General features: G+C 41.9%; 1 protein-coding gene across 1 annotated transcript in view; it reads left to right on the top strand.

Annotated features, from left to right (window-relative positions):
- The window catches only part of SLC22A16 (solute carrier family 22 member 16), a gene marked incomplete at its 5' end in the record, with an annotated part of 33,921 nt that extends 24,449 nt beyond the window's left edge, over positions 1-9,472 (top strand). Inside the window, 5 exons of the mRNA XM_082480829.1 lie at positions 580-1,129; positions 3,038-3,165; positions 3,557-3,666; positions 4,160-4,259; positions 9,257-9,472. Of these exons, the coding sequence (XP_082336955.1) occupies positions 580-1,129; positions 3,038-3,165; positions 3,557-3,666; positions 4,160-4,259; positions 9,257-9,469 (1,101 nt within the window). The 3' untranslated portion in view covers positions 9,470-9,472. The remainder of the gene's footprint in view (positions 1-579; positions 1,130-3,037; positions 3,166-3,556; positions 3,667-4,159; positions 4,260-9,256) is intronic.
- Positions 9,473-22,743: the final 13,271 nt, after the last annotated feature.

Below are 22,743 nucleotides of genomic sequence, written 5' to 3' on the forward strand. Positions count from 1 at the left end.
TATTTCCTAGTCTAGATTTTCTAGCTGTGTTTTGAAATGTTTTGAGATACCAAGAGTTTGACTGTTACTTGAGAAATTAAAATATATATATATTCAATAATATATATATTCAATGGAGAAATACTGTAATACAGAACATGCCAATAATTGCATTTGATTAATATGGCTAGATCGCGTACAAGGACTGATAAATGAGATTCTTTTCCAACATTGTAAAAATGTTATTTTATGAGATAATTTACAAGAGTGTAAAGAGATGAAGGGCTGAGTGACATCAGCAAATTAAGCTCTTTTTCAGGTGTCTCTTGCTGGCTCTCCCCCACTACAGAGAAGCATCCAAAATTGCTTCACATTTTTAAATACAGTGTCTGGGTAGTCTGAAGGTTTGAGTGAGATTTTTCTCTAGCTGCTTTTTTTTCAGGGTTGCCTTTTTTCTGTCAGTGTGGGACATGCCAGTGCAGTGACAATTAAGCATACACACACGTGGAAGTCTGTTAGCTGTTTGTTTTTACTGCTGTTGCACAAGCAGAGTAGATACAAACCTCACTCTTTTTTTTTTTCTCTCTCCCACCCCCTCAGGTTTCAAGTGGCTATCTGGTTGTGGCTTTTGTTTATGTGACTGAATTTGTTGGCATTAAAGCACGAACCTGGGCTTCTATGCATGTCCATGCTTTCTTTGCTGTGGGAGTTATGGTTGTGGCACTCGTGGGATTTTTGGTTCGGACCTGGTGGGTCTATCAGATATTTCTCTCCATAGCAACTCTTCCCTTTGTCTTGTGCTGCTGGATGCTCCCAGAAACACCTTTTTGGCTCCTGTCAGAGGAAAGATATGAAGATGCACAAAAAGTAATTAATATAATGGCAAGACGGAATAAAGTAAGCACTCCCTGCAAAGTTTCTGAACTGTGCTCAGTGCAACAAGATGATCTAGTCAGTGGCGGAATGGGTGACAGTGACACGTCCTCAACAAAGAAGCACAACATCTTAGACCTGTTTTGTAATTGGCACATTGCAAGAAGGACCATCACAGTCTGGCTGATCTGGTTCACTGGGAGCTTGGGGTACTACGTCTTTTCCCTCAGTTCCGTCAGTCTAGGAGGCAATGAATATTTAAATCTCTTTCTCATAGGTAAATATTTTTGCACTTTATTCTGTTTATGACAGCACTAGAACATAAAATTTGAAATGTCTAGAGATTTGACAGCCAATTTTTAAACTTTGTTGATTCAATTATGAACCTTGTTCAAAAAGTTTCTTGCTAACTCTTCATAAAGCTGACTAACACAGGAGGAGTATCACTCATTCCAAATATCAGCGTTTCTGGAAAAAAAAAAGATAATTTAAAATTTGTAGGTGTACAAAATTCTTCTCTGTCTGTCTTTGTGATTGTAAAACTGCATTCTGCTTGTCTCCTCTTTGCCCTGCAAGCACATCGCAGTTCCACAGAAACACCGAGGGAAACAGACCAAAATTCACAGGGCTCTGTTAAGGGCACAAACTAGGAAAATGAGAGAAAAAAATTACTGCTTTAATCACTTACAGTCATGATATATTGAGTCAGTCTGTGTAGAAAATAGATTCATAATTCTCAGAAGCAAGAGGAATTTTAGTTTCCTCAAAAGTGTATTTTTAGTTCAGTTGTAGTATTCTTTTAATTTTGTCGGTCTGGCTGTAATCTTCCTCTGGTATGTAGGTTGTTTACAAAGGTGGCTCAGTGCATTCAAGGCCTGATCCAAAGTTTGTTAAGATCAGTGGAAATATTCCATTGACTTCAGAAGACTCTAGATCAGGCACGTAGCTCTGAGCCAGCAGAGAATTAAGTCATGTGCTTTGCTTTATGCGACTGAGTGCTCTCAGTAAAGTGAATGTGTCTGTTCATGTACATAAGCACACAGAAAGACTGGGGCAGTCATAAATTCAGTTTGTGTTGTCACGTATTATAGTGTATTAGTAGACTGACGTATTGAAGAGTGGATGCTAGTATTGCACAGAAACAAAAATGTTACGATGGAGTACAGTGCATAAATCACTGTATCCACCTCCTTCAAAAATATTTTAGCAGAGCAACATACACTGAATAATTGCAGCCTGCTTTTACCAACAGAGGCCCAAAAGATTGTTTCCTGACACTGTAAGTGTGTTGAGATACTATACATGCTTAGTAAATGCATGCAGTGTATTTGTTCAGGTCTGTATCTTATGTTCTTCCTCGATTTTACATTGGACATCGTAGCATTCTTCATGAGCAAATTGGTTTAAAGCATGTCCGAACTGGCTTAGGCTCAGTATAATTTCTCTAGGGGCAAATCATGTTTATGCAGGGTTTGTGAACAGTCCTAGCCAAATGCCAGTTCCTTTAGAGCTGCAGTTTTTCTCTGGACAGAGACATTAGGAAGAGACGACCTGAGTAAGAGTGGGATATTGTAAGTAGCTGCCCCCTTTTAATGGAGAAGAGAGGAAGCTGGAACCACACTCTGTATGTGGGGAGCTGACTCAGAAAACCAGGCCTGGAGAGACCTTGCTTGCCTTTTACACTGGGCTGATGTGGGGCTGAAGCTGGGGGAGCCGCCTGTGGCTTCAGTTCTGTGTCCAGGTGGAAACTGGCAAATCCTGAGAGGTGTGTTGGTGTGACACCAGCAATATTCCTTGTGGGCATGCTTAAGCTGTTGATGTGAAAATACCTGAAGCAAAAGAGCAGCAAATGGCGAGCTTTCAGTCAAAAGTGCCAGTGTCATAAAAGCAGCACCACAACCTTGCGGTTTTCTGTAGTTTTCCACCCCGAAGGGAACTGGAGCTGCTCTGCACTGTGAAACCCATTTCCCTTGTCCTCCATCTCCCACTACTGTATTTTAGGCCATGTTTTCTGCCTTCTGTTGCCATTTCTGTTACCAAATGAACTAGCCCAACACACTGGTTATCTCTAGATTATCTTATTTATTACCCCCTAGATTAAATGAATCCCCATAAAGGGGAAGTTAGAGGTATAACATGAATATGTGTAATCATGACTTAAAACGAAATAATTTCATACTGACAGGTGCTGTGGAGTTGCCTTGCTATATCATTGCTTGCATTGGGATGGACAAACTGGGAAGGAGAAACACACTCATTCCGTTCCTTATTTTAAGTGCACTGATCTGTGTTTTAATTATGTTCATACCTCAGGTTAGTCACGTATCATTGAAAGTGTTCCTGTAGTAGAAATTGATTTTAAAGGCTTTTAAGTCTGTAGATGCAGCTGCTCTTTCTAAATCATATAGTTGATTAAAGGCTGTTTTTAAAATGCAGCTGCCAGTCTAAGATATATTTATGTATTTTCAGCACAGGTTTCACAGTTTCATTGCTGGAGTCACATGTAAAATGTTCCTAGGGCTTCAGTGAACCAGGACTGGTAAAAAGTTATATGGACACTACTTACTTATTGAGACTGATTTTTAAAAAAGCAATAAGTATTGCTTAATATTTATAGAAGGGTCACAACTTTTGAAGGATTTAAATTGACTTTGGAACAGTGTTATTTTTTGGCAATTTATTTATTTGTGCTCTCTTTCAATAGGATTTCAGTATATTAATTATCTTAGCAAATATGGCTGGAAAATTTTCAATAGGTGTGGCATTTGGCCTTATATATCTCTACACGGCAGAACTGTACCCAACAATTGTAAGGTAAGAACTTTCACCACTCATACATTTTTCTTTTTTTTTTCTGTTATTTCCTTTTCTTTGTTATGCTCCTGGGCCAGATCCAGCAGCTCTTATGGTGGTGGTCCGAAAGTCTTGGGATGGGATGAGTTTCTCCACTTCTTCAGAGTTCTCTAGTATTTGGTTGTATAATAAATTTTTATTTATTTTTCATTTCCATGTGCATTCTTTGGTTTCACTGAGGAACTAGAAGAAAACGCAATACTTTCTTAAACAGGACTTAAAATTCCTGGTTGTTCATCCTGTGGTCTCTGCTGAATTATTGTTCCATTTTTAATCTTAATTATAGAAGCAGCTGCATTTCATACAATATAAATTTACACTGGTGTAGCAATAGCTTCCTAGTACCATTGCATAAAGACACATATTATCCCACTCATGTTTTGGGTTTCTGTGCATTTCTAATTGTTTGCTTTATCTGCCAGAATTCTTATCAAAGTCTTTGTTTTATGTGTAGATCGCTTGCTGTTGGAAGCGGAAGCATGATGTGTCGTGTAGGAAGTGTGGTTGCTCCTTTCTGTGTATATCTGAGAAGTGTTTGGATTTTCATGCCACTTGTAAGTATTTATTTCAATGGTCAACATTTCTGGTTTTGAAGAGGCCTATGTGTCACTTCTTTTCTCGGGGACCAAAAGCTGAACTTTTATTTTGAAAAGGAAATTGAATGAACCATTCTTGTTCTAAACTTTAAGTCTCAAAGTAACTTCATATTGTTAAGAATATGCAGCTAAAGCAAAAGGGAGACTCTGAGTCACTGAAATATTCTAAAAAGTTTTTATGATGGAAGGTATAAATATACATATGCACTGAATCCAAGTATAAAATTGATAAAAATATTTTCCATAAAAATATACTTTATCTACCATGTAACATTTAGGAACTTCTCTACTCTGCAGGCCTAGCAGTTCTTGACCATGCTCATGATTTACTCTTACCATTTTTCAAAGGCATAGTTCTTCCATTCTTGGAATTCACCATGGTTAGCTTTTTTTTTTCTTAATATTAATCCCTAGTCTTTTCAATGGCTTCCACAGGACATTGCATCTTTCAAAGAGCCTTCCAAAAGATCAAGAATGGCTTATGCTTACTATACTTGGTCTTCACAGCTGTCCCAAAGCTCCTTTGTTGCATTTTTTATTAACAAGAACTGAACAAAACAATTAATAAGCTAGAAAAAGAGAAGCAAACGGTATATTGATGAGGTTCACAGTGACTTTGACAAGCAACAGGACCTTGGATACATTAAGCACATCCTACTTGTAGGTGACTCCACGTCATGCTACCATTAGGTTTTGTCTTCTGCCTCCAGCTGCCCCAAGAAAACAAAGGTGGGACCATTCCTTTGTGGACTTTGGGCATTTTGTCTGCATTATGTAGCTTCAAATCCATTTTGGCCAAATATTTTATGTAGTTCCTGCTCACAAATGAATCCCATTACTTCATTACATTTATGTTATTAGGCATTTGCTGCTTAGAAATCCTGCATCTATTCAATCCCTTTTTTACTCCTGAAGGATAATTTATGCCCATGTATGTGACAACAGGAGGAATTACAAAGTTTATATTAAAGCTTTAAGTAGAGAAGAGTTTACCAATGATTTAAAAATAGTTTAAGTTCTTCAAAAACCCTTAGAATTCACTGTGACTAGCACACCAACGTTACATGTAGATTACACGTCAGGAGGTGAAAATGTGCCTTTCACCTAGTTTCTTACTCTAATTTTGTCTACTACACTGGAATTTCCTGAAAAAGTGGCATTGTGCCCTTTTGATTTTGCAGCTATAAATTCTTCAATTATAGATGCTAGGGATTGGTTTCAGAGAATTCTTGGGAACTTGTTTCATTATTTAAATTAATTATTTTCAGTTATTTTGAATGAAAGTTAAGAGGATGAAGCAGACCACAAATTAATTTATTCCCTCAAGCTCCTAAAAAATGTTTTCTTTCTTAATAATGGCTCCAAACAAACCAAGATACCATCCCAGAAAAGACAAGGCAACATTTGCACAACAGAGTGGTCGTGGGAGAACATTCTTTTTCTCTTGTCAGTGTTTTGCCTTTACTGGCTGAGATAAGCTTTATCTGTGCAGAAGTGCTGCAGTTAAACCACAGAGGGGGAATGCTCAAACATGCCGGAGAGAGTGCAAATGGCAGTATAAACAGAGGAATTATTTCAGCTATGAGCAACTCTCAGTGTACAAAAAGTATCCAGAGTATTTGTAGAGTTGTGTAGTAGTTCACAGTGAATATGTTTTCATTATTAGCTCCTTTTATAAAACATTGTCAGTTTATTAAATAGGCTTGTCTTGACTTGGACCATAGCATGTCAAGTCTCAGGTAATATAAGTGTTTTGGAATGGAAATGAAATGAAATGGATTACATTTGTAAGTAAACTGATATACATCATGTTGATCTATTGTATATACCACACATTGTCAAGCAGTTACTACTGCTAATTGACAGTCTGCCTCATGTACAGTTATGCCATCTGTGAGTAATGCATCTCATTTGAATGCCTATAAATCTTGAATAACTTGCCAAGTATGTTTTTCATGTGACAACTTTCTAGAAAACTTAAAGCAACTACTTCATGTAGAACCTATTTGTGTTCCTCAACTGTTAAGAATTATGTTACAGTAGCCCTTTAACAGATTTATTTTTCTCTCAGATAAACCATAAATTATAAATTAAAAAAAAAAAACAACCCTCCACTGAAGTCAGTATTTATATGTATATATACAACAAAATGTATTTTGTTGTATAAATCCTGTGCCTAATACTAGTGGATTTCAGGGCAAAATTTAACCTTTTTTTATTGAAGTAGGAATTTTGTAAATAAGATCACATCGTAGATTGGTTCAGGGCCATGAGAGGTGGATATAAATATAAATAGCAGACTAGAATAATCATCTGTTCTTAGAAGTAAAATTATTATTTTGTAGGGATGTTTAATTCAAATTATCTTATGTTCTAGACTAAACACATTAAGTCCTGTCTTAGACCACTGTGAAATTAAAATTGTTGCTCCAGGTAGGGAGGAAGACGTATGAAAAATGGTGGTAAATCTTTTTTTGAAGTTATTTATGGTAGCTGTTAGAAGCTTCTGGCTGTACTGAACTGTTGGGAATACTTTGAGAGTTTGACTAAGCAGAAAGTCAGGTTTCAAATTAAGACCCTGAACAAGCAATGAATTTAAGCTGGTACTCCTGTCAAATTAACTTTAATGGAGCTTAAACTTACTTAAATACTTTGTACAATAGTACACTTTAATCCATAAGCATTTAACTCATTGACTATATCTGAAAAACATTTTCTGATGCTGAATTATATATGTAAAATTGTACATCCATACAAAATGTACACATTTGTTATGAGCAAGCGAAAGGCTAAGTTATGTCAGAAGTATTACGAAGTACGCCGAGGTAAGACTGCGAAAGACTTGCTTTGACTAAATGCGAGTAACGTCATTGATAAGTGTGGCTACTGGCCCTGAAAAGGTAGATGACATTTGAGAAGTCCTTTTGTTAATATACAGTGACTTAATTGTTTCATATTCTGTCTTTCAGAAAATGCTTTGTTGGGTTAGGGAGAAGGGAAACACTGACTTAGTCAGCATGCAGCAGCTTTCACGTTGAAAAAATGAACACTAGCATGTGATGGAATAGAGTTAAGAGAGCTGAAATGAAAAGGCAGGAAAGATGGTGGTGTGTACGCTTACAGAATAGTGAGAGTCTGCAGGGGAATAAGAGGTAGGCTTATGAGGAAGGAAAACATGAGAAGAATGCAAAGTGTCTGAAAGACTAACTGAAAAGGAGGAGACACACATACTCAAAGCACACAGTGTTGCTTTAACCTTCTGTTCTGTTGGGCATCCTCAAACTTATGACAGCCTGAAGGATGTGCACGAGACAGGTTACTGTGGAATAGCTGCCATGTGCTAATTCATCCTGTCTTACCATGGCAGAAAATCATGTTTTAATAGTGGAGAAGAGTTTTAACACTCAGAGGTGAGACTTTAATATTTTGGAATATATTTTTAAGTATCACTCCTGCCATATATATATGTCTACAAGGATTTCCCTCAGTTTGTCACTCAGCGCCTTTTCCTGTGGTCCTGTTACTGCTAGGATTTTTTTAATTTTTCATGGTAAGAGCATGACTATTTTATTTTCACAGTAGTTTGTAGTATTCAACAGTATTTTGCTTAATTTTTTATTTTGTCAGCCTCTATAATGCAAGTGCAAAAAGAGGAGTATATGCAACAGTGTGAATTCTGCTTCTCAAAAGAGTGCTTGAGACAAGATGTCCTCTTCTTTGGGGGAGGGAAGGCACAACAGGAGCACAGTGCATTTGGATGAAAATAGCACTGTTCAAGGTTACAATGGAGAATTCTAATTTTAAAGCACCTTTCTGACTGAAGGAGAAAGTCTGGCTTAGCTGCAGATGGTAGCTGGACAGTTCTTGTCTCAAGCTCTGTGTGAGATACATGGGCATAGTAATTCCAAATGCTCTCTCTCACACTTGGAAAGAGAGTATTAAACAAACAGGACAGACACGAGAATCAGCATAGGGCAAGATAAGGATAATACAGTATCAAAGTGCACAGTCATAAAATGGAAAAACACTGAGGCCAAGCATGATGTACTCTGTGGAAGCATTTCTATCAAGAGAGGTTTGGATCATTTATAACCTGGCTTTGGAAGAATGTTGGGGTTTTAATGCTGTTCTGTACTTCAAAGGAAGAAAGTGTGAATTGTTCTTATTGAACAAGGTACAGAAATGAAGGGAAGGAACAGATATTCCTGGAGTGTGTGTGTGCTTTTGCATCTACCACGCATGATCCTGATCCTTGCACCACTTGTGCTGAAGTAAGCTGTCGTTACAGAACCATGGACACCATGGACAAACCCAAGATGTGATCCCAGTGCAAATGTCAGGAGATGCCTGCACCTCTAACAGATCTTTGAAACTGCAGTTTAGCAAAGTATTCCTGTCGAGAGCTAGATTCATTATCTGCTGAGGTGCTCTCCTGAGCAGGGAAGTGCACTTCTGTGGCTCCAGGCCAACAGCGATCCGTACTGAGAAATTCTGGTCTGGCTGTGTGCAGGAGGAACAGGCAGACAGGGGGAATAGGTTCAGGAGCTAGGGTGCAAACTGAGATTACAGGTGGCAGGGAAATTGTAGCTCTAAGAACATACAGGTAAAAATGTATGCAACTCCAGAATCAGTTCTTAAATATATACCTGATAGTAGAAATACTGAATGAAGATACATGTATTGCTTTCTCAAACAGAATTATTCTTGCTTCCACTGTATTGCTCCCTTGTGGAACAAAACACTTCACTTGCTCTTCATTAGTTCTGCTGAATAATCTTTCATTTATACAACAAAAATAGGCAGATCTTTTATACAGTCAATGTTTAAGACTTACAATCTTTGCTTTACATTATAGTTCCTTGTGCTTTATTTTAAATGTACTGTCTAGCAAGATCGAAGATATGCATAACTTGAAAGACATTTCTACTTTTACAGCTACTGTTTATTTCTTCTAGTTGATTGTTGGAATTATGGCTCTTCTGAGTGGAATATTAACAATAATGCTTCCAGAAACACTGGGAAAACCATTGACTAATACTTTGGCGGAAGCTACAGAAATGGGAAGAAAAAAGAAAAGCTCTTCAGGAAAGACTCCTCCAGCACACAGTGGTGCAGCATTAGAAAAGATAGAGATGTTTGGTCAAGAAACAGTCAGCACTGAAAAATAAAGCAACAGCAAAATGGCTGTTCTCGATTTTAATCATTATATAATTTACAAGATATTTTTATTTGAGAAATGTGAGCATTCTATAGTAACTGTGCCTTTTAATTTGTATCTAGTCTTGCCTTTTCAACAGAGCAAGTATATAACATTTTTTCCATGTGACTGAGGTACTGCAGAAAATTTGATAGGATTTCTAGATCCTTTAGAAAACCTGTCTGACTTGCTGTGACCAGTTGGAATGATTACTCTAAATGTTGGAACCTACCTGATTACACATATTTTAAAAATATGCCAATTCTTTGCTTCACATTTGTAAACCCACCACAAAGTGCCTTGTCTGCTCTCGTTCTGTTGCAGCTGGCAGTTACAGTCTTGAGACTTCAAAACATGGTAAAATCAAATAGGTGTAATGCAAGAGATAAGCCCTAACATGGCATCAAGTTGTATCAATAATTTCAAAGTCTAACTAATTTATTCTCTTTTCTTTTTTCCAATTTTCTACTAGAAAAGGTACCATTGCTAAAAAAGGAAAGTATTTTGTGGAATCGCTTCTGACTGAAAAAGTGATACTAAATTTGCAAAATGTGCAAATAGTTTGTGTACTACTCATTCTGTTGAATGGCAACTGTATTTTTAGTAGTGGTTTAGAAAAAGTTGTTCACTGGATCTACTGCTTTCTTAGTAAGTTCTTTTTAATGTAGGTAAAACTAAAATGCCTGATGCCTTTGAAAGTCATATTCATTCCAGATCATTATTTCAGTGCTCCCCTTTTCAGTTATTTCAGCTCAGATCTAGCATCAGATTATTTATAACTTTCAAGAGCTACACCAGCAACTTTGCCAAATGCCTCCATCTCAGGCCTCAGTGGAGCAGAATAACTGGCAAATGGGTCTTATTCAGGCTCTCTGCACAGAGGTGGACCTGGTTATTAATGAATGCTTACTAGACATCGTATCGACACACCATTTTTCTCATAGACCAGCTGTCTGCAGCTCATTTTTTCCTTATACCACACAAAATCAACTAGAAAAAATGTAATTTAAAAAATGGTAGCTGGAGGATGCTGATCAATAGAAGAGTTACCAGTTACTCTAGTCGTTTTAGTCAAAGTGTCTGTAAATGTTCCAATATTGTTATACCTCATGTGTAATGAACATTTACTTGCCGGTGCAGTGATCGTCGTCGTGCCTTATGACTGTGGACCACATAAAACTGATAGATAGGAATGCATCGTACTGGCTGCTATTTTTATGGCTTTTTGTCCCACCTCACCTTTTTCAGTCTACCTCTAGACCTGGGGGTTTCTTCCTTGCCTGAGGATCTGTATTCTCTTCTCTTGGCCACCCTTGGTTTGAGGGTGGTGGCACATGAACCTTCTGTGTGTTGGGGTTCAGACAACCCTCTTTTGCCTGGCCTACATGAACCCTGTCACCCCATGGTTTGAAATAAGAGTTATTCTCATCTTAGGCACTTACTGTCATGCTGGCTGGTATGACCTCATCAAAACAAGTCTTCCCTTGTTTACTTCTTTGCCATCTACCCCAAAATAAGACATCTATATTACTGTAGATAAATATTCTATATACTGTAGAGTTTAATGGTCACATTTTTCAATTATATCTGCACAGTCATATTAGTCTCAATGACTTCTGAAACCAGAATAATGGTTTATAACCATTATAATCTTATAAAAGATTTTTTTCCTCACTGTACTGTCCTAGAGTGTCAATTAGAGTGCCATCTCTATCTTTGGTCCTGGTATTAGGACAAAATCATATCCTATATGAGGACTAACATGCTTCAAAGCCAAGCAAAAATCAGTAAGTTTAAGTTCAGGGAGGTTCTGTGTGACAATTACATGGAAAGCAGAAAGGGATCTTTATGCTCCCCTCAATTCTGTAGGTGTTCCAGTATTTACAGAGAAGACCTTTGAAGGGAACTGCATAGAATACTGTGGCTTCTGTCCACATATATTGGTTCATCAAGGGCATGTGCTTAACCTTACCCGTGTGAGTAATCCCATCATTATTCAGAGAACGACTTGAATACATACTTTGATGACTGAAGACAGGATGACTCACATGCTGTGGCTTTTTATTTTGCTGAAGGTTAGACCTGGTATTCTTCCACTGCTTTCAGATCCCACTCCACCTCCCAGAGCAGAACAACTCTCCTTATCTGCAAGATCTGTTGCCTAACCCTGCATGCCCTGCCTTAAACAGGGGTTTCACCATGCTAAAAAAGAAAACATGCAATAGACCCAACAAGGAATTAAACTGATACTGTCTGACAATGCAACCACCCTCCCTCCCTCAAAGCTCCAAGTAATTGCATTATTGTGGGGTTCTTTCACACTGATACTCCCTCTTTTATTAGTAGAAGGTCCTATCTTAAACTCCTTAGTCTTGAGTGCTGGGTACAGTACAGTCTATTTCTAACAAGATACTACAGAACAATTGAAATTATTTTTTCTACTTTCTTACCTGCTGAATAACTGATTTGGGGGTTACCCTGCTAAGAACAGTCAATACATGTTATGTGTTCCTTTGACTTGAGAGATTCAGGACCTGGTCATCTGTAATTGGTATACATAAGGTAAAGAAGGAAAAAAAAGAAAGCAAAAACTTAAATGCACAATGACAGTGAGCAATCCTTACAGGCTAAAACTTAATGATGATTCTGAAAAACAATGTAGCTTGATGGCCTTTGATCCTGAAATACAGTTCCTTCTGTCACTGAAGTCAGTTGGTATTTGGGCTTTGATTCAAGTGAGACCTGAATTTCCTTGAACTAATGATGTTACCTTTTTCCCTGGAAATAAAAAATTTACTGATCTACAGGTACACCTTTTGAGATTTTATGCATGAATAGCATAGAGGATGCCTTGGGGTATCCTGTTCTTTAACCTGAGGAAGCACATTACTGTAAAAAAAGAAATAGCATGTCTCTATATGTCTCTAGCATTTCTGTTTGCTTGGTTTTTTCCATATGAACAAAAATATGTTTAACATTAGTCGTGCATTATAAATGTAGCATAGACAGGGTGAGTTGATTTCTTTTTGTTAAATATTCATAGATTATATAAATCCTCTCACAAGGGTGCACTGAGTTTGAGAACAAATGCTTCTGTTCCTGTGGGGCATATTTTCCTCTCGTTGCTCATAAAAAGAATTCCTTTTCATAGTTTCTTATCCAAGTTCTTAAGTTCTTTTATGTGTCTATTTGCCATCTCTATCTTAGTGCAAATTTATTGTGCTGATCAATGTCTTTGGAGTTACATAATGTTTTTTTGAGATACTGGATTAGAATTCTTACCTGTCTTAATTGCTGGTCACTTCTGCACAATGACAGATGTTTTTGTCCTAAATCATAGAATCATAGAATCAGTGAGGTTGGAAGGGACCTTTAAGATCATCAAGTCCAACCATTAACCTACCCTGATATCATCAAATGTGATATCATATTTCATTAGACAGTCTTGGAGTTTGTTAAGGACATACTTTCTGAGTTAAATATAGGAACGAGAGCAATTATCATTAGTTTAATGATAACTGAGGAAAAATAGTAAGTAAATGTGTTTGATATTGTGAATCTGTATTTTTAAAGTCTGTGAAAAAATGTATTTTCTACTTTAACAGCTTACTTCAATGTCTTTGTGCAAATTTCTATAGTTTAAACAAGTATGTAAAAAAAAAAGTTATGCAAACTATGTGCAGTCGGTCAAATACTTTGGATTGTACCCTGAATGTCTGAACAAGGGGGTGAATCCCGCCTGAAGGCTGAGGGCTTTTGTGTAACGGCTTTGTGGAAACAGAAGTTGGTCTGACATCCCAGCTCTGGGATGGAGTGAAGGACTCATTGGCAATCATCTCCTGTATCTTTCACAGCTTATTTTTACCAACTCCTCAGGTGCAGTCACTTAGGAAGCCTCCACGGCATTGGGCTCAGCAACATGCAAGGCCCGTGAGTGCCTTTCACAAGGGCTTATCAAAAAAGTGAGGTCACTTGCGTCATGAAGGCATGATGCCAGAAAGGCATTTGTGGCTGCAAAAAGGAGGGTCTGGATTCATCCTATCCCCTTTATAAACATCTTAAAGATGCTTGATTGAATCCCAGAACAGATTCACAGCAGAGAAATTAAACTCAAAGATTAAAAAAAAAAAAGTGTTGGCAAAAGAACAAGTTTATTCTATTAGGAAAAATTCTAGTAAATGCAGTCAAGCAGTATCTGCATTGTTACAACTCTCATGAAGAAAGATTAAAGCACATCTATGTACTGGTAACCTACTAATTTTGTACAAGATTCTGTACCAGGTGGAGTGTGCATTTTGGTAACATGGGAGAAGTAGGTACTCATAGGAAGGAGTTTGTTTGCCCAGAATGTGTAGATTTAATACAATATATGTTAATGATTTTTAATGAGTATTTATTATCTGCAATTATGTGCAAGAATAAAATCAAACACACATTATTTAATCTTTACACCTTTACAAAATTTAATGAACTCCAATCACCAGCTTTTGGTTTGGTAACTGCTGTAGGAAGGAGCTGGGCTGGTGCTTTGGCATTCCATGGAGATCCCATGGTTTAGGCTGGCAAGTATCATGTATGTGTTTTTTCCCTGTTTGTGTTTGCAGGTGTAAACCAAGGTCTGGGTAATGTGTTAGGTGGTGACTATGACAAAATGTGCATTAAAAACATGACATGTTTTGCATTTCCGTTGCAGGAAGAATATGATTCTTTTTTTGCCTTTATTTATATCAGCTGGCTGAGGCAGTAGTCCCTCAGACAAATTCCGTAGTGACAAAAATAGCTGCAGATATTGTAGGTGGGTATGAGTTGATCAGAAAAGACAGTAGGTGACTATAGGAATGACAAAAACATATAACTTGTAACCACTTGTTGTACAGTGGATGTGAAAACTAACTGTAACTTCCTCATGCAGGATCTGGAGTGGACAGGCAGTACAAGGAGAATGAGAATTGCTGCAATTTATAGTCTTATTTTTTGTGATTTCTCCCCTTAGCCCTGCTCATAAGCCCATTTATTTTCCACTTCCCTTACATCTCTAATTAGTGCAAATTACTCAATTTTCCATGCATATTTTATTAATCTTATGTTTTCTGATCAAGTTACACCCAGCACTTGGCTTCATTATTTGTGTTTTAATGGCTTTATATGTCCTTGCCAGGTGATTTAGGTTCCTCCCTGAAAGTAACCATGGTGAATGGTTCAAATATTTGTTTGCTAAAGTTGAGAAATTTGAATCATCCCTGATATACTGATTTCAAGAGCACTGAGTTCAGTCAAGCTGAGAAAAATCAAGCCTAAAAAGCATGTACCTCAAATAGGTAAACTTCAAATAGGCATTTTTAAATATGACTGCTATATAAAAATGATTACAGAGAGGTCTGTACACAAAACCAGCTCTTTCAAAGAAACTACTAGCCTAAGTTTCTGAATAATCACAAGTAATGAGGAATATCTCATTTAGTAACAAACCCACTCTATCTCTGCATTGCTGTCTGATACACAGGCTTGGATACCACTTGGGTGTTTGTTGCAGATGAGTAGGATCCAGCCATGGAGTGTTCACAGGCACCTGGTTATTAACCTTGTCTCATAGTGTTCTGTGTGGAGATGAACTGACTTGCACAGGAATAAGAAAAAAACAGCACCAGGTGATCCTTGTGCAGATTCTCTCCACAGTCTCATCGCCAGTGATAAGAACGAAAAGTGGGTTTCACTGAGAGGATCATGAACAGAGCAAAAGAACCAGGGATAAATGGGCAATCTCTCGTAAATATTTTCCCAAAGCTTTTCAATAGGAATGTCAGTACTGCTGGTATCTTCCTCATATTGAGAGAATTCCCCCAGAAGTAAGTAAAAAACACGGGAAAACAGCAAAATGAGGAGCAGCTTAAACTCTTTGCTGAAACGGTAACTTGCCATGGACACTGATGCTTGACTTGATCCTTGAACTGGTTAAAAAAGTGGCAGAGAAGTGATCCATGCCATTCACAAGATCAGAAACAGGTCAGCACTGCTGTGTTTGCAGAGGTTGTTTCTGCTTATCATTCCTGCTTTATTCAAGAGAGTACACAAACCAAAGGGAATGCTAAGGTAAAAGGAAACACTTCTTAAGGGTTGCTCAAGCTGGGTTGGTGGTGTGCTGGGTTTCCACTGCTGGTCACTGTTCAGAAACAGTTCCAAGTGTGATCAGGGCTGTGTTTGTTCTGTGCCAGAAGGCAGGCACTCCCTTCCTGAGTGACCAAATCACGACTTGCACTCAGTCAAAGGATACGATAGCCGCTATCACAGAGTTTGTCAGGAGTATTCTCAAAATACAAATAGGTGAATGTTGCACTTGGAATACTATTTAGCCAATTATTTGCTAGTTCAAAAAGACAACATTCACCTATTTGTATTTTGAGAATACTCCTGACAAACTCTGTGATAGCCCATGGAAGAGTAAGAGTTTCTTAATGAAATTAGTGTAAGAGTTGGTATCCCAAACCAGCTTGCATCTCCTGAGTCTCATTCTCAGGAAAAGACACACTGGGAATTCCCTAAAACATTCAGCCTGGCACAAACATCCATTGCATAAAATTTCAATCCAAATCATTCAAATTTGGCAAAGTTATAAGCAATAAGAAGTAGAATCTCAAGAGGAGAAATAGCAGGTAATTTCAATCTTAGCTGATGCTGCGACCTGTTTATATTTGAAGGAGGAGAAATTTCCATATCTGAAAAGCTCCTCTCTAAAGCTATTGCAGGTATCCTTAAGTAACTTAAAACTGTATGTTTTACAATCAATACACCAAGCCCATCAACAACTTAATTTCTAAACAAGCAAGCCTTCATCATTCCGCTGCCTCCTTCCCTGTCTCATTCAATACCCTGTTTTCATATCTTCTCAAGACATTCAGAAAATCCAGCTATACTATGATTTTGGCAGAATTATTCCTTGTTCCTTTCACCATTGAAGGAAAAAACACTAAAAATTATGCATCTAAAAAGGTCAGCGATTACGTATGTGTAACATATCATGTCTTTAGTTTTACCACTGAAGAACAGAGCTAGACTGGGAGGCGAGAACAGCTGGTGGCGTGTTGTTCGCACAGCTGCTGTATGTGCAGATGCCCCTTGGATGGCTGCTGTATTTAAATGGCTACGAAGAAAAGGCACCTGCTTGGAAGATCCATGGCAAAGGCTGCTTGACAGGGCTGGAGGGGAACGCCCTGCAAACACTGTCCTGCTGAGCCTGGTCAGGGACGAATGCTCAGGCTGTCAAATATTAGCCAAAATGTCCTGCCAACGGCGAACGCCCTGAAGCCAACAAACCCTGATAGACAGTTTCATCCTAGTGGTCCTGTGGATGGGTTTGTATTTGACAAACTTCTGTTTTTCTGCTGAAAAAGGTTAATCAGTCCCACCTGGCTGTGATCTTTGCAGTTTAGCAGGACTCATTCTTCATCAACCTGCGATGACTGAAATGACCATCCCCACGGACACGCTGTGCTTCTGCCACCCTGACTGCTGGCACAATCGCTCACGCGCTGTGGCAATCTTAAGGCAGCTTCAGAAACATCCAAAACATAATTAATTGCTTGTAAGAGAGGGAAAAAAAGGCAATATCCTCTGTGCAGGACAGCGGGGCCTCTTGAGCTTCCTCTGGGGAGATCAGAGAGGGAAAAATGTTGTCGGCCGGCGGTGAAGGGCACAGCTCCGGCCGCGCCAAGGCGGCTGCCGGGCTCTCCCGGGAGAGGTGCCAGCGCTGGAGACGGCCTTTGCCCCGGCACAAACAGCTCCTTCATTAGCGGAGGGACGCGGGGGCGGCAGCTCGGGCAGCGGCCTCGGGGCAGGGAGAGCTGCCGGCAGCCCCTGCACCTACCCCGGCAGCGCGCTCCCTCCTCTCCCGCTCCGCTTCCCCGGAGGGACCGGGGGCCTTCTTCTCGCCAGGTATTGCCTTCTCTCCCCGCTTGCGGGGGCTTTGCTTGTTGTTTTTCTTTTTTTTTTTTTTGGGGGGGGGGGGACGACGACCGTACTTCCAGTCCAAGAGGGAAACGTTAAGATGACAGAGCCCCTTTTGCTGCCGAGGGCCGGGACAGGCGCCCACGGCCGGGGTGGGGTGGGGTGGGCGGGGGCTGCGTGGGGACCGGGCGCTGCCCCGGGGACTTTCCGCGGGGCACAAACCCTCTCCTTAAGCCCAGGTAAGGGAGGGGGGGTTCGGCGACACAGGGAGGCGACCGCGCAGTCCAAGCAGGGTGGCTGTCCCGGCGGGTTGTGTGGTGGGGGGTGAGATCCCTCCTTCCCCCGGGGCCGGGGGGGGCGGGGGGGGCGGAGGGGGAGGGGGAAAGGGAGGTCAGGCCCTGCTTCTCCCTGATTCCCCCTTCTCCCCGCACCGAGAGGCAGTGGGCTCAACAACCCTCCACCTGCGGGGAACGGGCAGCGCTGACCTCTCTGGGTTTGGAGAAAGGCAAGAGCATCGCCTGGCATGTACGTGCTGCTGGTGGAGGTTACTATTGTTGGTAGCATATAGCGTGGGTATAACCTAGCATCCTTTAGGAGGGATTTTCCATGCATACATATGCAATCAGCTGTTTAAAAGAGGAGCTGAGGCCTCCCTGGTAGCCTTGGGGTCTCCTGTGATGATGGCTCTGAGATATACCTGCTCTCTGGCAGTGGTGCTGTATGTGCAGAAAGGCTGAGGGGATTCCAAGAAGCCTCCAGAGTTCCTTGTTCCATGAAGGGAGAGCATCCTTGCCTTCCTCCTCTGGCAGGTCCCGAATGTACCTCTCACAGAGTGGCCCAAATGACAGAAAAGGGACCAGGGCAGAGTCAAAAAAAGGCCAAAATCAGGGCCCCCTCCTCAGCAAACCCCCAAGAGTGGATCAAGCTTCATGAGCGTCTGTAACTACCTTTAGCAAAGAGCCTGGCAAAACCCCTCTCTGGGGTCAGGCGAAGGGAAGCAACACCGAGAGTGCTGGGGAAGTGAATAAACGAAAGAGTGATCTGCCAAAAAAAAGGAAGGGAGAAAGTTGTCCACGTCAGGCACGGACGGGGATGGCGGGTGCAGCCGCTCCGGTGGACAAAGAGCTCCTCCGGCAGTTCAGAAAGGCTGAAGCCTTTGCTTCCCAGTACCGCAGGCTTCGGGCAATCAAAAAAAAATATTTTGGCACTTTGATATGGTGAGATAGTTTGAAAATACCCACAGGACTTCAAATGTAACAGGTTTTGGTTTTCTTTTACTTCCTATTGATCCATTTTCTGGTCAACAGAACAGCTGAGCTTTTTCAATGTTCATTTGGGCATGTAAATATGCTTAGTTTGGTAGGGCAGCCGGGTTGCGACACAAAGGGCCAGCCTGCCAGTGAGGCAGGCACATGGAGTTGGGCCATAGGGGAAAAAGGGTATGGAGAGGGGCCGTGCCTGTAACGCAAAGATGCCAAAGCAATAGCGTTCGTGCAGCTCTTCTAGCTGAGGGATGCCAGATTCCCAGGGCCGTCACAGCCTGAGGGGCAGCCTGGAGGGACTATGGCCAAGAAGCTACAGCTGCAGCTGGCAGTGGGTATGCATGTTCCTCTTTGTGAGTGTGTGCATGTATGTGTGCTGGGGACCAGTATATTTATCCATATTGATCACATTATCCACTGCTAGAACGATGTTAAGGCTGAAGGTTAGTGGCCCACGGTGGTGATACACAGCTATGTGAGGCAAGTAAGAATAAGGACCCCCTTACATCACATGAGGCTGACGTTGTCTCCTCAGCTGTGGGAGCTGGAAGATTGAGTCATATCACAAAACATTCACAGAATCACAGAATGGTCAGGGTTGGAAGGGACCTCTGGAGATCCAACCCCCCCGCCAGAGCAGGGTCACCTGCAGCAGGTTGCTCAGGATGGCGTCCAGGCGGGTTTTGAATGTCTCCAGAGTGGGAGACTCTACCACCTCTCTGGGCAGCCTGTTCCAGTGCTCTGCCACCCTCAAAGTAAAGAAGTTCCTCCTCATGTTTAGATGGAACTTCCTATGCTCAAGTTTGTGCCCATTACCTCTTGTCCTAATTGCAATATTTTTAAAAATATTCTGGCCTGAGAGCAGCAGGAGAGTGGCAGGGGCATGAAGCCCACATCAGGCAGCCAGTGTCCTCTTTGCTGGAGAATTACAACTCCAGGTGGCTGTGTCTGGCTTCTGTCCCATTCTTCTGGCACTAAGAAAGGATGGAGAGCTAAACGGCACCTGCCACCCTTCCTGTCCCTTCCCAACAGTTACTGCAACCGATTTGCCTTTTAAATGCTGATTTTTTGCAAAACTCTCCGCACAAACCAGCCCGAGGAGGTGAGAAGTGTCATCCCCTCGATGGCATTAAGCTGGGCTAACAGTAGTTCCTCCTCCTGTGCCCTGTCAGCAAGGTGCGGGGCTCCCTGCCGGGGCAGGCTGCGCTGGCAGGGCAGAGCCACAGATGAGCATCCCGCTCCCATTCCCCGTCCTGCTCCCGCTCCCAGCCTGGTCAGCGGTTCAGCAAAGCCTGCCCTGCGCTTGCTCATACGAGCACGTGTCGCCTCTGCTTTGCACCCGGTTAATTTTTGGCTCATTAGCACATTCAGCCTTGATGCGCTTCTGGATTGCAGCCGTGAGTGCCGTGAAAACAGCGTGTTCGATGCGTGGCCGGTACGGCCTTCTGAGCTGTTCCCACAGGCTCCAGTGCTGCCGGCAGCCCCTTCTCCCCCTCACTGCCTTTTGCATCACTGGGATCAGTTGATACCGAACTGGCTTATCTGCAAAAATCCCGTCCGAATTGGGAAGACTTGTGAAACTTGAACGCTCCGCTCAACCCAGCGGTGGGGAGGTCAGTCGGGAAATTCAATCTCCATCACAGTCCAAAGGGCTTCAGCAAAGGAGAGGGGTGAGGGGCAGCCGAGAGCACATCTCTGGCAGATGCATAACGTACTCGGCACATATGTTCCAGCAGGACTGGGGTCGTCCACGGGAGCCTCACTGGGCATGCTGATAGCCACACACCATTTCCACAGCTGCAAGCGCTGAGCAGGAAGGTTTGTTAATAAAAATGTGTTTAGAGACCTTTCTCAGAACCAATTTTCGTAACAGAAGTAATTTCAGCATTATTAGAACTCCCCTAATTTCTCTTTTTTTTTAAATAGCTTTTTTTTTTCAATTGCTTTTTTTTTTCTTTTCTGTGGTTTGTGGTTGTTTGTTTTTTTTTATCAACAATTACCAGTACAAAATATTCTGGAGGCTGTGGTAGGAAAGCATAGGCTGTCCATGCTCTGACCCTCCGCAGGTGTTCCCGGTACAGGTGGCTGAGGCAGCCTGGGGCGATGGTAGAGCTGCGGGGTGCAGCTCCCATTCAAATCCGCGTTTTTTTTTCAGATTGGGTTTGTGGGTGGCAGCGGTGTGGGCCGGCAGTTCTGGCTCAGGGTTCATCTTTACTTCTGCGCTGCGTCCCTCTTTCTCTGCTGTGTGGGCACTTTTATAGTCGGCTTGTGAAAGGAGGTGTAATAATTAACAAGAAGAAATGTAAGCATCTCCCTGAGAGGAAGAAGAGGGGTTGTAACAACCCTTGGCTGCGATGCAGAAGGAGTGCAATGACGGGCAACAGTGCCTGCTCCTTTCTCCCTTCCTACATAGTAGGGACATCAAATTTTAAGTGGTAAAACCTCAGGGGTAAGTGAGAAGCTGTGTGAAGGATTATGAGCAAGGATTTATCTCTTAAATAAACCTGGCCTATCATAATCCCACACAGTCTGTCTTGCCTAAACTTACATCAAAGATGCCAAAAACCACAAGAAGATGGGAAATCAGCCCGTCCTTGTAACTGCAGGCACTGCTTTCCAGAAAATGTTCTCAGAAAGCAATTAGTGAGGCTGGATTTCTACAGTCAAGGAAGAGCAAGTCCTGTAGGAGAAAGCAAGACCGTAAGGGAGCAAGACCAGAGGTCCATATCACTCAGCATCCTTTCCAGGAGGGAACATTGGTAGATGCTCCAGGAAAGCATAAGAGCCATAAGCCAAGGAGATTCTCCCCCTGCCTCCCTGCTCAGCTTTTGGCAGTAACCCCTCGAAGGAGTGCCTGAGCCAGCGGGAGCACCCCAGCTCGCCTGTTTCAAAGCTGCAGAAGGATTTATCACCTCTGAGATTACCCAGTCTCTTCTGGGCTCATTTCGTCCCTGGCTTCGGGGAGTTTGAAGGGTGCGCTGATTTGCAAAGTTCAGTTGTGCTTGTGTGCCTCCGCCAGTGTGAACCCTGTTCGCTGGCCACGGCCAGGCACGAAGGCTGGCACGTCACTGGGACGGGCAGCCAGGTGATTATCAGCCAAGGAGCTGTGCAGCACTCGCCACGGCAGGTGCCAAGCTCCGAAACTTGGCCAGGACAAGGGAAAATAGAGACGCCGCACCTCCTGGAGTAGCAATCAGCAGCTGAAGATGCTGAGGAGTTGAGTGGAGCTGCTCTGGGGTATAAGGCAGGTTACAAAGCAAGGCAGAGAGAGGCAAATATACAGGCTGTGGGGCAGTGAGGCTCCAGGGGACCACCGTGTGCTGCTGGGAGAGTGCAGCAGCCTTGGATGCCCATGAATCTGTCCAAGGCAGTGGGTCATGCTGGCAGGTACAGGGGCCAAGGATGGGTTGGAGACCTCAGGTCACTAGGGGCACAAATTCCCCCCGGGGTACACGTAGCTTCTCTTCCCACGCTTTTCGCATTGTGGCCCAAACAACTTTTGGATGTGGGAGTGTAAACAGCCAGGCTGTGCCCTGTGAAACTGTACAACACAGTTTAATAGCTAAAATTCACGTTTTCTAGGACAGAGGTAAGTGGGTAGCCCAGTCCTCGGGGTCAGAGGGGGAGCCCTGCACAGCAGAGGAACTAAGATGCACATTAAGAAAAACACCTTCCACCGTGCACTGGACACTTTGCCTAACCAATTTGCCTCCTGTGAAATTTGCTCCCATTGCCCAGGCAGCGACAGACCTCATTGCTAGAGATCCTGATGTTCAAACAACCTTTTTTTACTCATGGTGCCTAAAAGTCAGTTTCCCCAGAGCTCCAGCTTTGCCCCTGACATGTCGGAAAACTTGACGGGTGCCTCTCTCCCTCAGGTTTTATTGGAAAAGCCTTGTGCCAGATTGCTACAGCCCAAACACCAGTGCTGTACGTACAGATCACTCTCTTGCCCTTTGCTCTTGTGCTGAGGATGGGGTAGTGGCTGTTGAAATACTTTTAAAAAATTTGTTGTCATACTGAAGGCTGATGATTTTTTTTT

Source organism: Vanellus vanellus (genome assembly GCF_965231255.1).
Source record: "Vanellus vanellus genome assembly, chromosome: 3".
Lineage (NCBI taxonomy): Eukaryota > Metazoa > Chordata > Aves > Charadriiformes > Charadriidae > Vanellus > Vanellus vanellus.